This window comes from Archocentrus centrarchus, chromosome 4 (genome assembly GCF_007364275.1).
Source record: "Archocentrus centrarchus isolate MPI-CPG fArcCen1 chromosome 4, fArcCen1, whole genome shotgun sequence".
Taxonomy (NCBI): domain Eukaryota; kingdom Metazoa; phylum Chordata; class Actinopteri; order Cichliformes; family Cichlidae; genus Archocentrus; species Archocentrus centrarchus.
Genome location: NC_044349.1, coordinates 26,282,302 through 26,299,024, shown reverse-complemented (window position 1 = coordinate 26,299,024; position 16,723 = coordinate 26,282,302). Strand labels below are relative to the sequence as shown.

Here is a 16,723-nt window from a genome sequence, read left to right as displayed (position 1 = left end):
ATGTATCAGTTGTTGAGGTAATAAAGGAGTGAGAGCAACTTTTGTTCTTGGATGTCTTTTTCAAAAGAGAATAAAAAAAAAAAAAAGTCAGACAAAGTTTAGACTGTATAAATGTGTAAAAACAGGAAATGGACCTGGTACAGCCCTTCATAAAACTGATCCAACTGCTGCATAGCACATACTAGATTTTGCTTGTTCACACGACCTCATGTGACAGAAGCAAGTTTTACTTCACTAAAAAATTAAAAACTATATACATTACATTCACACAGAAAATAACTAAAGGTGTCATTTCTGTTTTACCTTCACTGAGGGTTCACACCACACCAAAGACAGGCATTAATACACAAGTATATATATATGAAACTCACATCTGTAAGGCAGAGATAATATAGCCATTGGAGTTATGTTTTAAAAAAAAAAAAATTAAAAAACATTTGATCCACCAGAACAAGAAAAAAAAAAAAAAAAAAAAAAAAAACACTCAATGGCAAATGTGCAAAATATACAAGAGAAGGAGGGTGAAGATAATGTGACTTGTGCACTGCTCCTTACAGTCGATTAAATTGCTAATGAGTGTCCAAGAGAGGCAAATCAATAAAGCGTTAATCTTCTGAGAGGCTTTGCTGCCAACGAGGAGGAGCGGAGCCACACCGCGAAGCACGAAGAGGTTATTTTTGTGTGTGTTGTTTCATCTTGCAGGGACACTGACTCAGCAGCTTTGGCATATTTTCACAGATGGTTTTGAGAGGTTCCCATCAGGAACGGTCACTCCTGGTACTTTCCCTTTTGTTCCAACTTAAGTTTCAGCTCTGATAATGCTGCAAGAGGAACTGAAGCGTAAACAGAAAATATTACATTTCATTATGACAAAAAAGTGAAAATAACCATTTAGAAATGTATTAAATGTATCCAGATTTGATTAAGGCAGGTAAAGACCTACAAGTGGACCTACTCTGTTTATTAGCGTCCAAAATGCTGCTCGGCCTCAGATCCTGGTTTGTGGCAGAGGAGGCGGAAAATTTGCGAGGTACAGGAGTTGGAGGCATCAGTGGAACCTTCAAGCATTTCTTCTCTGGTTTTGATAGAGAAAAACACCAATAAATAAATGAGCCGTGAAGTGTTAAAGTGAATATTTTTGATTTTCTGAGATGGGACAGAGGGACTCACGTGGCAGCGCGTTGGGTGAGGAGTCTTTCGTCTCTTTTTTTTCCTCATTCCCTGTTTGAAGACAGACATTACTTAGAAACAGTCACGGAAAAAAATGAAGACACACCTGTTTGTGTTTGTGAAATGTAAAAGAAAAGGTCACGGATGATAGAAAGATGGGTTGACTGACGGCACAGGTGACAGCAGCTGTACTCACATTTGTCATTCAAATACCAGCTCTCTTCGACTGGGGCTGGCTCCGGTTCAGGAGATGGTGTGTTTCGAGACACTGAGAAATGGAATAAATTTTGATTATTGGAACACTTATAAAATAAGAGTAAAAGAAACAAGTACTAACTCAGCACATACAATGAGCATGGCATATTTATGTTCAGGTAAATAAAGGATAAGTGTTAAATTAATTCATTACATTTGTGGTCTTAAATCATTTCAGCTGTTAGAGTGGCCATGATATTTCATGCAGACTACGTACAGGGTTAACTGTAGTAAATCGTTTATGCACACCTGACCATTCATGTACAATATGAATTATTCATTTATGTTTTGCTTTTGAGGAATTGGATGCAGATTTAGAATTGAAAATAGATTAATGTACAGCATTATTACATTATTATAATACATATTTTTTTGTGTGTGAAAAAAAATGAAGTTTAGTCACTAGCGGATGAATTTCCTAACTGCTGACAGTGCCAAAGCAAACAAAGGTATGACCGCAGCGAAGGTCTACAAAACCGTGTAAATAGCAGCTGGATGTTTGCGTTAATGGAAAATACCTGGTTTGGGAGGAAGGACGAGTGAGACAGCATTTAGCGAGGCCTGCTGAAGACTCTTCTCTCCGTTTTCATTATCAGACGAAATATAAGCTGTTAAAAAGTTGATAGTTTACATTAGCCATGTAAACGCTGTATGGAAACCATTACAGAGGAGGAACTAGTGAATGGAATACATCAGGTTTCATACGTACAGATTTTCTTCTCATATGGTTCCTCAATGATGAGGGGAATCAAAGTGCCATCAGTCGTTTCCACTAAATAGTTTATCACATCCTGCAGTGTGGAACAGAGAACCTGCACAGAGAAAGAATGGCCCAATACAAAGTGTTTTGACTCAAACATCTACAGAACTGCACAGATAAAAACATCTCAGAGATTTCATTGCGCATCGCTGTTTGAAATTCACTTCAAAGACTGATGCGTGTCATGAGTGTGGAGAAGGAAATGCATGCATGCAACTTTGAGCACAAATGCAACTTTATACCAGCAAATCCATCATACATCGCCATGACATTTTTACTGCCATTTCCAGGAGGTCATGACACTTTATTTCAATTGCAGTTCAATAAAACCATTAAAAAACAAACATGTTCTATTAAGTGCGGCTGTGTGTGTTCTGTTTATTACCATGTGCAGCAAACTACACACAGATAAAGTTATTCACAGCAGATTTCATAAAGCAATAAAAAAAAGCAATATTTGTTCATGCTCTTATATCTCCATGGACAACAAAATATTCCTCTTAGTTACTCAGTTATTTATTTGAGGCACACGTGTATAAATCGAACCCAGAACTTGGCTTTAGTGTTAACACTCACTTGAGGATCCACATCAATGATGAAGCCCCCGTCATGTTTTCGGATCACACGGTAGTGTTTGAATACAGGACTAAAAGGAGAAAAATAAACTTTAAAAATGGAATAAAATAACAAATATTATCAGTGATGATGGATGAGTAATGAAGTAACTGAAACTGTACATTCTTTGCTATTGAACAAGCAGAACTGCAGTCCTGATTTAAAATGTTGCACAACCCAAATTCCCAAAAAAAAAAAAAAAAAAAAAGTTGGGACGCTGTGTAACATGTAAATAAAAACAGAATACAATGATTTGCAAATCTCATAAACCCATATTTTATTCACAATAAAAACACTGAAAACATGTCATAGGTTTAAACTGAGAAATCATTTTAAGAAAATAAAACGGTCATTATAAATTTGACTGCAGCAACACACCTCTAAAAAGGTTGGGACAGGCCCATGTTTACCATTGTGCATCAGCCCCTCTTCTTTTATCAACAGTCTGGAAACATCTGGACTCTTCTGCTTTGAAGCCACGCTGTAATAGCTGCAGTCCGTGGTTTAGCATACTGCAGCTATTACAAGAGCTGAAATATGCAAAGCCCTCCCTGAAGAAGATGGGAGCACGTGTTGGTCTAAAGCCTGTCTATACCTTTCAGCATTAATGGTGCCTTTCCAGATGTGCAGTCTGGTAGTTCCATAGCACTACTGCACCCCCATGCCGTCAAAGATGCAGGCGTTTGAACTGAGCACTGATAAACCAAATGAATGGTTAAGTGTGCCCAAACTTTTGACTGGTACTGTATGGCTTCCTTTTTGCATGATAGAGCTTTAACCTGCATTTGTGGACGGCACGGCGAGCTGTGCTCACGATGATTTCTGGAAGTGTTCCTGAACCTATGCAATAATTTCCATGACAGAATCATGCCTGTTTTTAATGCAGTGCTGTCTGAGGGTCAGAAGATCACAGGTGTCCAATACTGATTTTCAGCTTTGACTCTTGTCCAGTTTAAACATTTGATATGTTTTCTATGATCTACGGTGAATAAAACATTATTTATGATCAATGCAAGTCGTTTTTATTTTCATTTTACATCGAGTCCCAACTTTTTTGGATTTGTATATTATTTATGTCTTGCATGTGAATGTGTATGTGATAAGGATCCACATGTTTACTTCTGTGTAAGATGTGTGCGCGTACCTGTCACCATCCTGTCTGGTGCTGACAGCGAAGGAATTTCCATCACTCCCGGGCCTCAGCAGCAGGTTTCCTCTTTTGGCTTCTCTGTCAAGCAGCAGCTCTGACTCCAGGCGGGACACACTGTGGTAACAGCTGCAGGAATGACATACCAAGCTCAGCTGATGTATAATTAAATGGTGCAGAATGACAATGTGGATATGCAAAGAATGTTTCCGGGATTAGAGCCAATCTTGTCTTGTAAATTCTTTCCCAAGGGGGGGGAGGCGGGCAAAATTCCAAAATGCCAGGTTTTCATGAAGATGAATATGTAGATAATTCAGGTAAATAATGACTAATTTAATTTATTTACAGTTAATATTAACCCCCCCCCCCACACACACACACACACACACACAAAAGTCAGCAATCATAAAAGAAAAGAAATTGATACTAACGCTGGCATGTCCGCTTGGACGGTGACGTATGAATTACAGTCGGCATCAGCAGATGGAGGGATCTTTTGTTTTCTCTCTTTTTCCTTTTCTACTGCTTCTGTCAGCATGTGGATCTGACCTGGGAGCAGATTCAAAGAGGTGGGCACAGCCAGCTGCAGGAAGAAACAATTACTGTTTTAAAAAAAAAAAAAGTCTCCATTATAATAGCATCTTCTTACTCTTTCTACAGAGTGAGAGACATGTAAACACCACAAACCTCAGCCACAGATTGGATATAGCCTTTCCATAAATCACGAGCTTCTGTATTTGGGGCCTGCAGGAACAACAGAAGAGATAAAAAAAAAAAAAAAAAAACTGTCAGAAACAAGAGGAATCACCTGTGATAAGATTAGTTGCATGTATTCTACATATTCCCTTACAGTGAATTTGATAGTTCCATTCTTCATCTGGAGGTTGAATCGGGCTTCCTCCGAGTTACAGTCCTTTCTGGTGTCATCTGTTACTGAGATAAATCCACTGAGATCCAGTTTCTCTATGTACTGATGAAACACACACACACACACACACACACACACACACACACACACACACACACACACACACACAGTTACAAAGGCTTACCAAGAAGTGTTTTTGAAATAATAATCCACATCTGTGAATTCCTTTAAGAGGACTTACGCCACAGTCTCTTTTATCATTGAAGAAAAAAAGCACGTTTCCACACAGAGCAGTCCACAGTTTCCGAGATGTCTGCACAAACGCAAAGAGACGCACTGATTTAGAGACGGCTCGAGAAAGGTGAAGAATCCAGACATGTGGATCGATATCGAAAACAATGAGTGCCATAAAAAGTAACAGTAAATAGATACAGGGAAGGAAGAACATAAAGGAAATAGATGCAAGTTATGTCACAGGGAACAAAAACAACACAACAACAACAACAACAACAGGCTGACATTTCTGGAGAAGAGCTGATGAGTCATGCGATTATTATCACAACTGAAACCAAGAAACCGCGACAGAAACCAGTGCATGCTACTAATCACTCTGTGATTACTGTGAATGGTTTGGACCTAAGGGGAAAATCAATCAATGCGTCACTTGAGTCCCCTGTGGGAATGTGTTGGAGTGCAAGCCTGGTTAAACCCATCTTTGAGTGTATTAAACAAAGTTATAATCGTTTTCCATCCATTTTTAATTTTAGTTCTACTTTTTTTTTTTTTTTTACATTTTTCATTTCCAGGGTGGATTTTCTTGTTTCCAATTAGTTTCATTAGTTTCTAGTTTCTGTTGTTATGGTATGAGTGGTATTTAACACACTGTAGAAAGAACAACGCAACAATACAAACACTTGGTATGAAGTCATGCAGACGTCCCAGTCTCAGTAAACCGGTATGCCAGTGCCTCCTCAGACTTGTTTTGCCCAAAGTGAGAAAGACTAAAACTAAAGACAATTCACATATAATTTTATCTCATTTTAGTCTACATAGAAAGCGTTGCTAAATTAGTCCCAAGTGAAGCTCCTATTTTCCATCATACACAGACATGAGGACAGCTGGGTAAAATGTTGCCCTTAAATCTTATGTGCACAGTCTTATCAGTGATGGCCTGGCAGAACAGCCCTCAGGATTTATGACCTCTAAAGCTTGGAGTTCCTGGTATTATCAAATGATTACAACGCGAGCAGAAAAGAAGTCAGACCAGTTTGACAGGCAGAGAAAAAAAATGTCCTCAAAATGAAGACTGGCTTCTCTGCCACAGTACACAACTCTTAATGTGATTTCTGTCTTGCTCTTTTAGTACATACATGTGTTTCACAGGGTTAGCATCATAGAGCATTAAGCATGTCAACGCAGGGCAGTTTTATAACCTTAAGTAGGATCTTGTAAAGACAAACCAAGTAAAAAAAAATAAATAAAAAAATACTACACTGCTGTGCAAGTACAGGTTTGTGAATATTTGTGAACACTATGAATATTAAATGAACATGCCATTGGCCAAAGAAAGCACCGAGGTTCTCTCTGAAGATACTAAATGGCCCTGACATTAAAAAAATAAAATAAAAAAATGCTTAAAAAGGTTGACAGGAGTGTTAAGAGTAGATAAGATTTCTGACATGTTCTGCACATGGTTTGCACCTCAGTCAGCAGCAAACCTATTTCAGAAGTTAGGTGACTAATTGAGTTCTGATAATAAGAAAAAAAATATACAATTTTTCAAGGAAGAGCGGTCACATTTTTCCACTTCTAGCTTTTCATTTCGCAAGGATTTGCTGTTTTTCTTCCTCTTATAAAAAACAGTAAACAAGTCTCAGACAAAAACAAACAGGAAGACACTTCGGCTTCACCGAGTTCTGATGATTTATGACAATATATGGAGCAAATCATTAATCGATATGCCTACATGTCATATTTAAATTCCTGCCTTTTTTTTTTAAGTTAAAAACCTAAAGCTTTAAAGAAAAAAAACATCACAAAACTGAAAAGGAAATTTTTACAGTCCATGTGACTATGCAGCAGCACCTGCAAAAGCAAACACACAATCTCTGATTTACCTCATCTTTGAATGAGCTCTTCTCCAGGTATCCTTCATAGTAACAGTTTGGAAGCTGGTCTCTCAGTCTCCTTGTTCGCTTTGCCATCACTGCTCAGAATAAATCAGACTTTGCTATGAATATGTACCCAACTCCTCTACGATTGACTGAACGGAATTGGCTTGCTAGTCCTACAGCTGCTTTGTTATAAAACCCTTCACTTCGCCTCTGGGTCACGTCCTCAGCGCTGATTGGTCAGGGAGCGAAGTGGGCGGGTGTTTAAAAACCCAGGTGAGAGTCTCTGACGTAGAACTCTTTCACAAGGATGTAAACTTCCTTTTCCATTACCAAGTTTATTATTATACCATGATGAGTTTTTAATTGCACAAGAGCTGAAACAAACATAATAATATTTATGATTTTATTCCGGTTTCATTAAATACAGAGAAAACAAATCATCAATCATGAAGTTGTGGGCTGAAGCTGAGGCCCTTTTATAACTAGATATCATCAGGATATAACAAAAACATAAATTAAAGAATAAAAAAAATAAGTACATATGTTTTAAATTTGTTTAACACTTTGTTTTTTAGTTGGTTTTGTATTTTTTCTTTGAGCTGAGATGAACTAAACCATACAGTTTTAGGGATCATATTCTAATAGCCACCTTCTTTCACCTTTGTTTTGTACATCTTGTCCCATAATGCCTCTCAGTACGGCACTATTAGGGAACAGTTCAGTCTAAATAATGATTTTTATTTCAAGATATCCTATTTTTATACAGTACTGCAACAGTTTTTGCAATATTATTTAGTCTGTCAACAGAAGCTTTTTGGTAACCCACATGTCGTGCAGTAAACGTGTTCCACAGTCAAATCATGAAATCAAATCATGCACAGCTGCAGTGCTTACTGTGCTTCGTGTTGTGTAAAATTATCTGCTTGTCTGTTTCTAGATAAGGAAGTTCAGGCAGTGAAACAGTGAGTCTAAGATATTTGCATTTGGCGACAGTGGAAAAATCACAGTTACACACTGAAAAAATAAGTTATCAAATGCAATAATCCTGTGAAGGTTACGATATTGTTCAGTTGCACAAAAGCTGATGCACCTTAAGATCTTTTTGGAAGCTTAAGTTTAACACTATATATGCAATACTTTTAAATCAAGTGGAAATTGTGCGACTAGTTTTTTGCATTTCAGTTCAGGTATTTTGATGTCCCACTTCTTGTCTTTCAGTTAATCAGAAGATTTCCATAGAGGTTTCCACATATCTAGATATCATCACTGCAGCTTTTAGTAAAAATAGATTTGATCTGAGCTGTTTATCAGATGTAATGTGACAGGCCATGAGATTAATTGTACATTGTTTAAATCTTTTCAAACTTCAGGTTCTCTGTGGGTATTCTGAGAACGGTGCTGAGGGTCAAATGTTGCGTGAAAAATCAGTGAAATAATTGTGTGTTTTTCTCTCATTAAACAACATTGTGAGTACAAGCTGAACCTCAATAAATACAACTCACATTTGCAGGTGTAATCTCCAACAGAAAGACATTTGTGTTTACATCAGTTTCATGGCTTTTCCTCCTGTTGACAGAACTGTGCAAACACTTACAACAAAGTAAAAAAAAAACCATAAGTATAACTAACAGTGCCTGAATTTCTCCTTTGGGTGGGACAGTAAAAATGTGACCTTAAACTTAGCTCAGCACTGTTTGCTTTGTGATTGTATAGGTAAGTTATGAGCTTTACAAAGCTGCTCACGCTCAGTACAGTTTAACCTTAACAATCTGGGTTAAGGTCCAATTACACAGGGCTCATAACTGTATCACACATCATCATCATGTTGTTATTTTTACTTAAATAACTTTTAAGACTTCCCATCTGTGCTGGCTCAGAGGTTAACTCTCACAGCTGATCCCTCATCAGTCAATTATTTGGAATAAGTTAATATTATTTTACACTGTCAAATAAGACAATGTGTAAGCACCAGTGTAAAAAAAAAAAAAAAAAAAAAGCCATTGAGTTTGGAATGCTACTGTTTCCAAGGATAATATTGTAACCTTTTTGAGCCAACAGCACTGTTAGCACTGATAGTGTATATGATATTGTGTTAGATATTAAAGAAAGGTTAAAGCATTTTTACATTACTAGTGGCTAAATTATGTTTAAATGATCTTTTATAACAGAAGCCTCAGCAGTGTTTTCTATCAGGCAGTTTTATGGACGTGACAATGAGAGGACCTTAGTTCTCAAGCTATTACTTCATAACCACACACATACCCCAAAAAGTGGGATAGTTATATATTTATTATATTGAAGAATGGCCTGAAACAAAGTATAATTACTCAAGCTTAAGTACAGTTTGGATGTTTCCATATCATACTACTTTCTACATTCCTTTCACTACATTTATGTTAAAGCTTTAGTTATCAGTTATTTTGCAGACGTGGATTATTAATATGAAATAAGAGATATGATAAAGTTATATTACAACTCCAAAACAGAATGCAATGATTTGCAAATCTCATAAACCCATATTTTATTCACAATAGAACATAGAGATAAAATACCTCCATTTAAACATTTGATATTCAATTCACTTCAATTTTATTTATATAGCGCCAAATCGCAACAACCAGTCGTCTCAAGGCGCTTTATATTGTAAAGTAAAAACGATACAATAATTACAGAGAAAACCCAAAAATCAAACCAACCCTGTATGAGCAGCACTTGGTGACAGTGGGAAGGATAAACTCCCTTTTAACAGGAAGAAACCTCCAGCAGAACCAGGCTCAGGGAGGGGCAGCCATCTGGGGTTTAAATATATAGAGAGTGAAAAGACACCCCCCACCCCCAACAGCAGCCTAGGCCTAATGTTCTCTGTATTCTATTGTGAATAAAATATGGGTTTATGATATTTGCAAATCATTGCATTCTGTTTTTAATTTACATTTTACACAGTGTCCCAACTTTTTTGGAATTGGGGTTATATTATAGCTTCAGCTAGCCAGCAGTATACAAAGTAATACACATTGTTGGATCAATAATTATGGCCAAATAATATGATACAGCAAATGGCCAAAAGTGCCAGAAACAGCCTGCAGAGCATCTCAGTGTGACCCACAACTCCTTAATAGGAAAACAAAACAACACCCCAAAATCAGTGAAACAGAGCATTTATTAAGAATCTCAGAGCAAAGGACCACAATGAGTCTGTAAGGCTATTTGACTGTGTGTCAGTGCATTGTGCTTTATCAGTGACCTACACAGTGATGTGTAATAAAAAAAGATGGCAAAATGCAGTGTAATTAAACGATGGCAATCATTTACGTGGACTTTTTAATGGTTACAAAAGAAAAATGTTTCCTACATCTAATTTATATGATTCTGAAATGGACCATCTCCCATGATAAACAGTTTAAGCAATCACACCTTTTTTGGTACAATATGTTTCATGCAGGCAGTGCAGTGCTTCTTACAAGCTGTTATGTGGATAAGAAAAAAATGTAATTAAACAAAATAATAGCATAAAATGACAAGCAATTCAAAATAATAACTTTAAAGAAATAAAGTTACATGTAAAATAGCCTACAAGTACAATAACAGTAAACAAAATAAAGTTTAGAAAGTGAATTCAACAACAAAAATAAAGTACTGTAAAAACAAATACATTCATGGGAAAAAAGTCTGCACAGGACTCTGCATTGCTGAGAAAAACTGAATGCTTCCCATGATTCAGTAGCTCGTAGAACCACCTTTAGCAGCAATAGCGTGTTTTCTGTATGATTCTCTCAAACAGAATTTTGGCCCACTCTTGTTTACCACATTACTCCAATTCATTGAGTTTGCGTGCATTTGTGTCTACATAGCTCTCTTAAGGTTTTACAACAGCATTTCACTCAGGTTGATGTCTGGACTTTGGGCCATTACAACACCTTGATCCTTTTCATCACTTTCATCACGTGGCCAAACATCTCCACTATGTTCCTATCTGTTCTTGTGGTTTGTTCAGATGCTGATGAACTGCTCTGCTATGGTATTTTTAGAGAGAAAAGGCTTTCTCCTGGAAACCCCTCCAAACAGCTGTCATGAAATTTAACATTTAAAAGAATGAGTCTGAAATGTAGCTCTTAGGATTAATGATTTATAGAACTGTGGTGCTATATTTGTTGTAATTTCTGCTGCCCCCTTGGCCAGATCTCTCTTGAAAAATACATTTTTAATTTCAATGACATTTTTTAGCCGGACAAATAAAGGGTACATAAAAGTCACTTTGCCAAAAATGTGATTGCACCTTCTTACCTTGGGACAGGAATGTTCTTTCTGGCTGAAAATTACTTGATATCTTTCATGAGAAATATGTTTGAAATATGTCATTTACAACAGTTTAAATGCACGCAATAATTTTTTTTTTTTTTTTTTTTGGCAAATACCGGAAATCACTTTTTTTGCAGACGATCACTTTTTGGCACTACACCGGATAGCTCCCTTTCACAGTACGTGCAGCTGCGTACCGGCCAGTCACGTGACCGTGCCAGCGGCTCCGTTCTGTGCGCATTGTCTCTCGTCATCTTGGCGCACCACCCTGGTTTGGGCAGGGAAACCTTCTCTCATCACCGCAATCTCAGTAACGAGGGTGATTGTATCAAAGGATGGGGAACAGGGACGATGAATATGACTTCTTGTTTAAAGGTAAGGTAAGGGGAACAAGTGCTGTTTTATAGACGGGGTTTAGCGTAAGTTAGCATGCTAGCTGCAGTACGCCCCGGTTTAAAATTAGCTGGTGGTGGTGGTAGCTAACTGTAGCTAACCCGAGCCTCTGTTTTTTGTTTGTTTGATTTGTTTTAAATTATTTTTTAAAGCAAGTTAAAAGCATCACTTACCGTAATTAATTCCATATTTCCTGTTACTTTGGGTGTGGTGCCGCTTCTTTTGTGTTAAGGTTTACCGCTAGCAGTTGGGGCTTTTTTTTTCTTTTCTTTTTTTTTTACCGAAAGTAGGGCGTGTGGCGCTGCAAGCTACTGGTTAGTCAGACGGATGGAACCATTACTTCTGCATTAATTAAACTTTACTGGCATGGAAGAGAAGTTTCCCTTTGTGATAGCCATACGTAAACGTCTGCTATTCAAGGAGCTCCAGCAGTGGCCTGCTGCTTAGGCTGTCTCTTGAAGTCAGATGGATTTATTGGGAAATCAGGAGTCCTCTTTGTGGTTCAAAAAACTGTGGCCTGAGGGTGGAAATTCACTCCCAGTGAAAGCAAAGAGGAGGAAACTTCAGTAGAGCATTGTTTTGCTCCCAGGTATTATCCGAATCAGAAAAGGACAACATTTTCATACCAAACAAATACTAAAGGTCTCTGATCACACCTAGGACTACAGATTTTATTGTCAGATGAGACCACAAAAGAGGTCATCCTTATTTTGTCCCGTGTGAACCTAATCTGAGATCTGTGACACACTATGAATGTAGTAGGTTAAAACCTACAGTATCAAAGTAAAGCAAGATGGTTTCCCAGATCTAGTGAAGCTTGTAAGATACTGATGACTTGTTACGACACAGGAATAAGAGGCCTTGAGAAACTGATGAGTCAGATTTCCCAGAGAGCAGGATATTGGCAACTTCTTCCTGCCTCATTCCCAAAAGGGCAAAGTCTGATATCTGCAGATAGAAAGCAGCAGTTCAGCACTTTCAGCTTGGTTGTAAATTCTGCAGTAAAATCTGTTATTCTGCTATTGAAAATGAGTCAGTTTAAATTAAGTGTAAAAACAAAGTGAGAATCCAGTCACTGGTCATGGACTCCACTCTGGAAGACTTGATAAAACTTTCTGTTCTTTCCAGTTGTACTAATCGGAGACTCTGGAGTGGGGAAAAGTAACCTGCTGTCCCGTTTCACAAGAAATGAGTTCAATCTGGAGAGCAAGAGCACCATCGGGGTGGAGTTTGCCACCCGAAGCATCCAGGTGGACGGCAAGACGATAAAAGCTCAGATCTGGGACACAGCTGGTCAGGAGCGCTACAGAGCGATCACCTCAGCGTGAGTATTTTCTGTTTGTCTAAACTAGCTTCCACAGTCACACTGAGGTGGGGGTTATTGTATTCATCTTGTTTATGCTGTTTTGACTAGGTATTATCGGGGTGCAGTTGGCGCTCTCCTAGTCTACGATATCGCCAAGCACCTGACATATGAGAACGTTGAGCGCTGGCTGAAAGAGCTGAGGGACCACGCTGACAACAACATCGTCATCATGCTGGTGGGAAACAAGAGCGACCTCCGACACCTCAGGGCTGTGCCCACTGATGAAGCCCGAGCATTTGCAGGTCAGTCACTCTAAGATGTAATTATCCTGAGCAGTCTGTGCACAGTATGAGTTTGTGCATATTTCAAGTGTCAAATGTCTCTTTTCGCATTAGAAAAGAACACACTCTCGTTTATTGAGACGTCAGCGTTGGACTCCACAAATGTAGAAGAGGCATTCAAGAACATCTTAACAGGTAGGAACAGGAAACAACAACACAGTGTAACATCTAAGACACTCAGAAAGGGCATGTGCTGAACTCATAATACTGGTTGCGACCAGTTCGTATAATTTCATTAAACATTTCAGTATAAATTGTCACTGTGAAGTGACCTTGAAGTCAGCTTTTTAAATGGCTGTTAATGATAAATTAGTGTAACTACATTAACTCATTTATTTATTATGCATAATATTTTGACCATAGTTTTTATTATCTTCCCGCGCAGTATAGAGCAAAATTGTTTTGCAGAAGGTAATAAGACGTCTGCTGAAGGGTTATCTATTATGAAATGGGGCTGTAATGTTATCCTGACTTCCATATTTATTTTATATTTTCATTAATCGCAGGAAGAGTATTATTAAAATATGACAAATTGTGGCACATTGTGCCATGCATTATGAACAATGCACATTGTTCTGCAATTCATGACACCCATCTCAATAAAAGTTCAAATCTAAATTGATAATACCATACAAACATCCATCCATTTTCTCGGCTTATCTGGGGCCAGGTTGTGGGGGCAGCAGCCTAAGCAGAGAGGCCCAGAAAAGGCTTGCTTAGACACCTCCTCCAGATTATCAGGGGGAGCACCAAGGCATTCCCAGGCCAGCTGAGAGATATAATCTCTCCTGCGTATCCTGGGTCTGCCCGGGGGCCTCCTCCCAGTAGGACATGCCTGGAAAACCTCACCCAAGAGTCAGACACCTCAACAGGCTCCTTTTGATGTGAAGGAGTAGCGGCTCCGTGCCGAGACTCCCCCAAATGACTGCACTCCTCACCCTGTCTCTGAGGCAGAGCCCAGCCTCCCTTCAGAGGAAGCTCATTTCTACCACTTGTATCCGCGCCTATTAAAAGTTTCAGGGCTAGATTAGAGTTATAGTGTTTTTCTATGACAATGTCAAGACTGTAGCTCCATCCGGTGGCAGATGGCTGCATAACATCTAGAACAACAATTTACGAAATTTGGCATCAATTAAAATATTATAAATTAGATTAAATAACTAGTTTGTCATACCAAGTGATGATTAGTCATCTAGTTAACTAGTCACACACATCCCTAGTAAATTCACGGTGTTAATTTAATTTGTTTATTCAGTGGGCTGTTCCAGATATTGGGTCTACAGTACTGTGCAAAAGTCTTGATCCATCCCTCATTTCTTTATATTTTGTTTCCAAGGACCCAGACTTTGTTGTAATTTTTTTAAAGTGGTGTTGAGCAGCAGTTCTTCAGGCTTTATGATCTTTCGAAGCTTATCTTTGGACATTGGTTGTTTTTTCACTCATTTTCAGGTCATTCCTTTTACCTGACCATTTTCAGAGTTTTTTTGTTTGTTAAGCCATTTAATTTTGTTGAATCATTCAACCATAAAACAAGGGATGTACTAACTTCCCAAAGAACCCATTTTAAATGGTGTCTTTAGGCACTTTGTTATAAGCAGCAGAAACTGAACAAATGGAGGACACAGGAAGAAGTGGCAGGCCTAAAAAACTATCTACAGCAGATCAACAGTATCTGAAAGTCATGTCCTTAAGAAATGGGGGGAAAAAATAGGTGAATGGGTGTCAAGAGCCATTGTTAAGGAAGGGAAAGGCTGAGGGATGCTAAATCACCCGAAATGTGGATTAAAAATCAGTGGCAACAGGTGTTCTGGAGCGATGAATCAAAATGTAGAATTTTTGGCTCAAATCGTCATCGGGATGTACAGAGGAGGTCAGGAGAGGGGTGCAACAGTGAGTGTCCACAGCCAAATATGGTGGAGGCTCTGTTGTGATTTGGGGGCTGCAATTCAACCAGTAGTGTTGGAGATCTCGTCAAAATTGATGGAATTATAAACGTAGAAAAGTACGATCAGATTTGATCCACCATGCAATACCAAAAGGCTTCAGCATGTCAATGGACCCAAACACATTGCCAGTGCAGTAACATGTATGTTAGTTGTGTACCAATTAAGGCTGAAATATTAAAACTATAAATACTGTGCACACTTTAATGTTTATTAATTGTGAGGATTTAAGTAGGTCTCATAACAAATGATTTCTTCAAGTACATTTTAAAAATTTTTTATTTTAGTTTGATTTGTAAACACAACTTAAATTTTACTCTGTCAGATGTTTTCATTAATAACACATTTAGTTAAGTAATTAAGTAAAAATTTTATTCTTAGGGCTAGTCCCAAGCCCAGATAAATGGGAGGGTTGCATCAGGAAGGCCATCTGTCATAACAGTCTGTCCGCAGTCGAGACTCCTCTGAAAATAAGCAGCTGAAAGTACATTTTATATTTAAGCTGTACAGCCAGTTAAGTAAGGAGAATAAGTAGGAAATTTTAAAGTTAAATGATGAACACTGCAAAAGTCTCACTTTATCTTGAATTTCTTTCTGCAGAAATCTACCGCATTGTGTCACAGAAGCAGATAGCAGACAGATCTGCGCACGACGAGTCTCCAGGCAACAATGTCGTCGATATCAGTGTCCCACCGACCACTGACGGGCAGAAGGGCAACAAACTCCAGTGCTGCCAGAGCCTGTGACGCTCGGTTTAATGACACTCATCCCCTCCTCTACATTCACCTCGACATCACATCACCTGTGCACTTTTTCTCCCCGTAGCTCTGCTCACGGCCAACTCCCTCACTACTTTAACCTCGCTCCTTTTTTTTTTTTTTTATACCTTCTGTTTTATAAAGTACTTTTGAAGTCACTCGTGCTCTTTTCTTCTGCCATGAAAGAAACATTTCAGAAGCCTTTATGTGACTCAGTCTGTGTGAAGGTACCTGTTATGCAGGAGCAAGGCAGTCGCTGCTGTCTTACTGAAGCCTGTGAAGTTGTTTGAACTGAAACACTGTCCTGTAAAGGGAGGTTGTGAGATACATTTCAGTGGGTACCACTAAATGGTGTTGTGTAAATAAACTACAGTTACTCCAACCAGGTGAAGCAGTATTGTGCTGTTTGACAGTGTGGCTCTTACTTCCTTCTTACATCATGCCAAAAAATATCCTCATTATGTATTTATTGAAGATCTGGCTGAAGTCATCATTGTTTTACTTTCAGTTTAAGAACTGTATAAATTTACAATAAAATACTTGACTGAAGCAATTTGTTCAGTTGATATTTAACATGCTCTGATATGTTTTTCTCATCAAGTTACAGAAATGTACTCAACTTAAAATTAGACACAGAAACTTGGAATGAAATATTGTCATTTTAACTCCAGCTGCTGAAGTCAGATCAATATTTTACATTTGGGCTCACTTTATAATTATGATTCAGTAATGTAGGCAAAAAGCATTAAAATGA

At 38.2% G+C, this 16,723-nt stretch overlaps 2 protein-coding genes across 2 annotated transcripts; one reads left to right on the top strand and one right to left on the bottom strand.

Annotated features, from left to right (window-relative positions):
- Positions 1 to 31: 31 nt before the first annotated feature.
- LOC115779394 (signal-transducing adaptor protein 1-like) lies at positions 32 to 7,071 on the bottom strand. Its single transcript, XM_030728030.1, has 13 exons — positions 6,933 to 7,071; positions 5,057 to 5,128; positions 4,798 to 4,917; positions 4,635 to 4,691; positions 4,379 to 4,530; positions 3,945 to 4,076; positions 2,762 to 2,831; positions 2,135 to 2,237; positions 1,944 to 2,033; positions 1,367 to 1,438; positions 1,171 to 1,221; positions 956 to 1,075; positions 32 to 833 (listed from the first exon to the last, which is right to left on the bottom strand). The coding sequence occupies exons 1-13, from the start codon at positions 7,017 to 7,019 to the stop codon at positions 769 to 771; spliced, it is 1,191 nt and encodes a 396-aa protein (XP_030583890.1). The 5' UTR covers positions 7,020 to 7,071; the 3' UTR covers positions 32 to 768.
- A 4,345-nt stretch (positions 7,072 to 11,416) lies between these two features.
- Positions 11,417 to 16,351, top strand: LOC115779196 (ras-related protein Rab-11B). The gene is made up of 5 exons (XM_030727718.1): positions 11,417 to 11,603; positions 12,750 to 12,945; positions 13,036 to 13,229; positions 13,323 to 13,403; positions 15,812 to 16,351. The coding sequence occupies exons 1-5, from the start codon at positions 11,564 to 11,566 to the stop codon at positions 15,955 to 15,957; spliced, it is 657 nt and encodes a 218-aa protein (XP_030583578.1). The 5' UTR covers positions 11,417 to 11,563; the 3' UTR covers positions 15,958 to 16,351.
- The last annotated feature ends 372 nt before the right edge of the window (positions 16,352 to 16,723 follow it).

Excerpts from the sequence above, each read along its gene's own strand:
- LOC115779394 (XM_030728030.1), bottom strand. The coding sequence starts at position 7,019 with ATGGCAAAGCGAACAAGGAGACTGAGAGACCAGCTTCCAAACTGTTAC. Across the intron at positions 4,531-4,634 it reads ATATCCAATCTGTGGCTGAG|CTGGCTGTGCCCACCTCTTT; the intron begins GTTTGTGGTGTT and ends TTCTTCCTGCAG. Across the intron at positions 2,238-2,761 it reads TCATTGATGTGGATCCTCAA|GTTCTCTGTTCCACACTGCA; the intron begins GTGAGTGTTAAC and ends TTCTCTGTGCAG.
- LOC115779196 (XM_030727718.1), top strand. The coding sequence starts at position 11,564 with ATGGGGAACAGGGACGATGAATATGACTTCTTGTTTAAAG. Across the intron at positions 11,604-12,749 it reads ATATGACTTCTTGTTTAAAG|TTGTACTAATCGGAGACTCT; the intron begins GTAAGGTAAGGG and ends TGTTCTTTCCAG. Across the intron at positions 13,404-15,811 it reads ATTCAAGAACATCTTAACAG|AAATCTACCGCATTGTGTCA; the intron begins GTAGGAACAGGA and ends TTCTTTCTGCAG.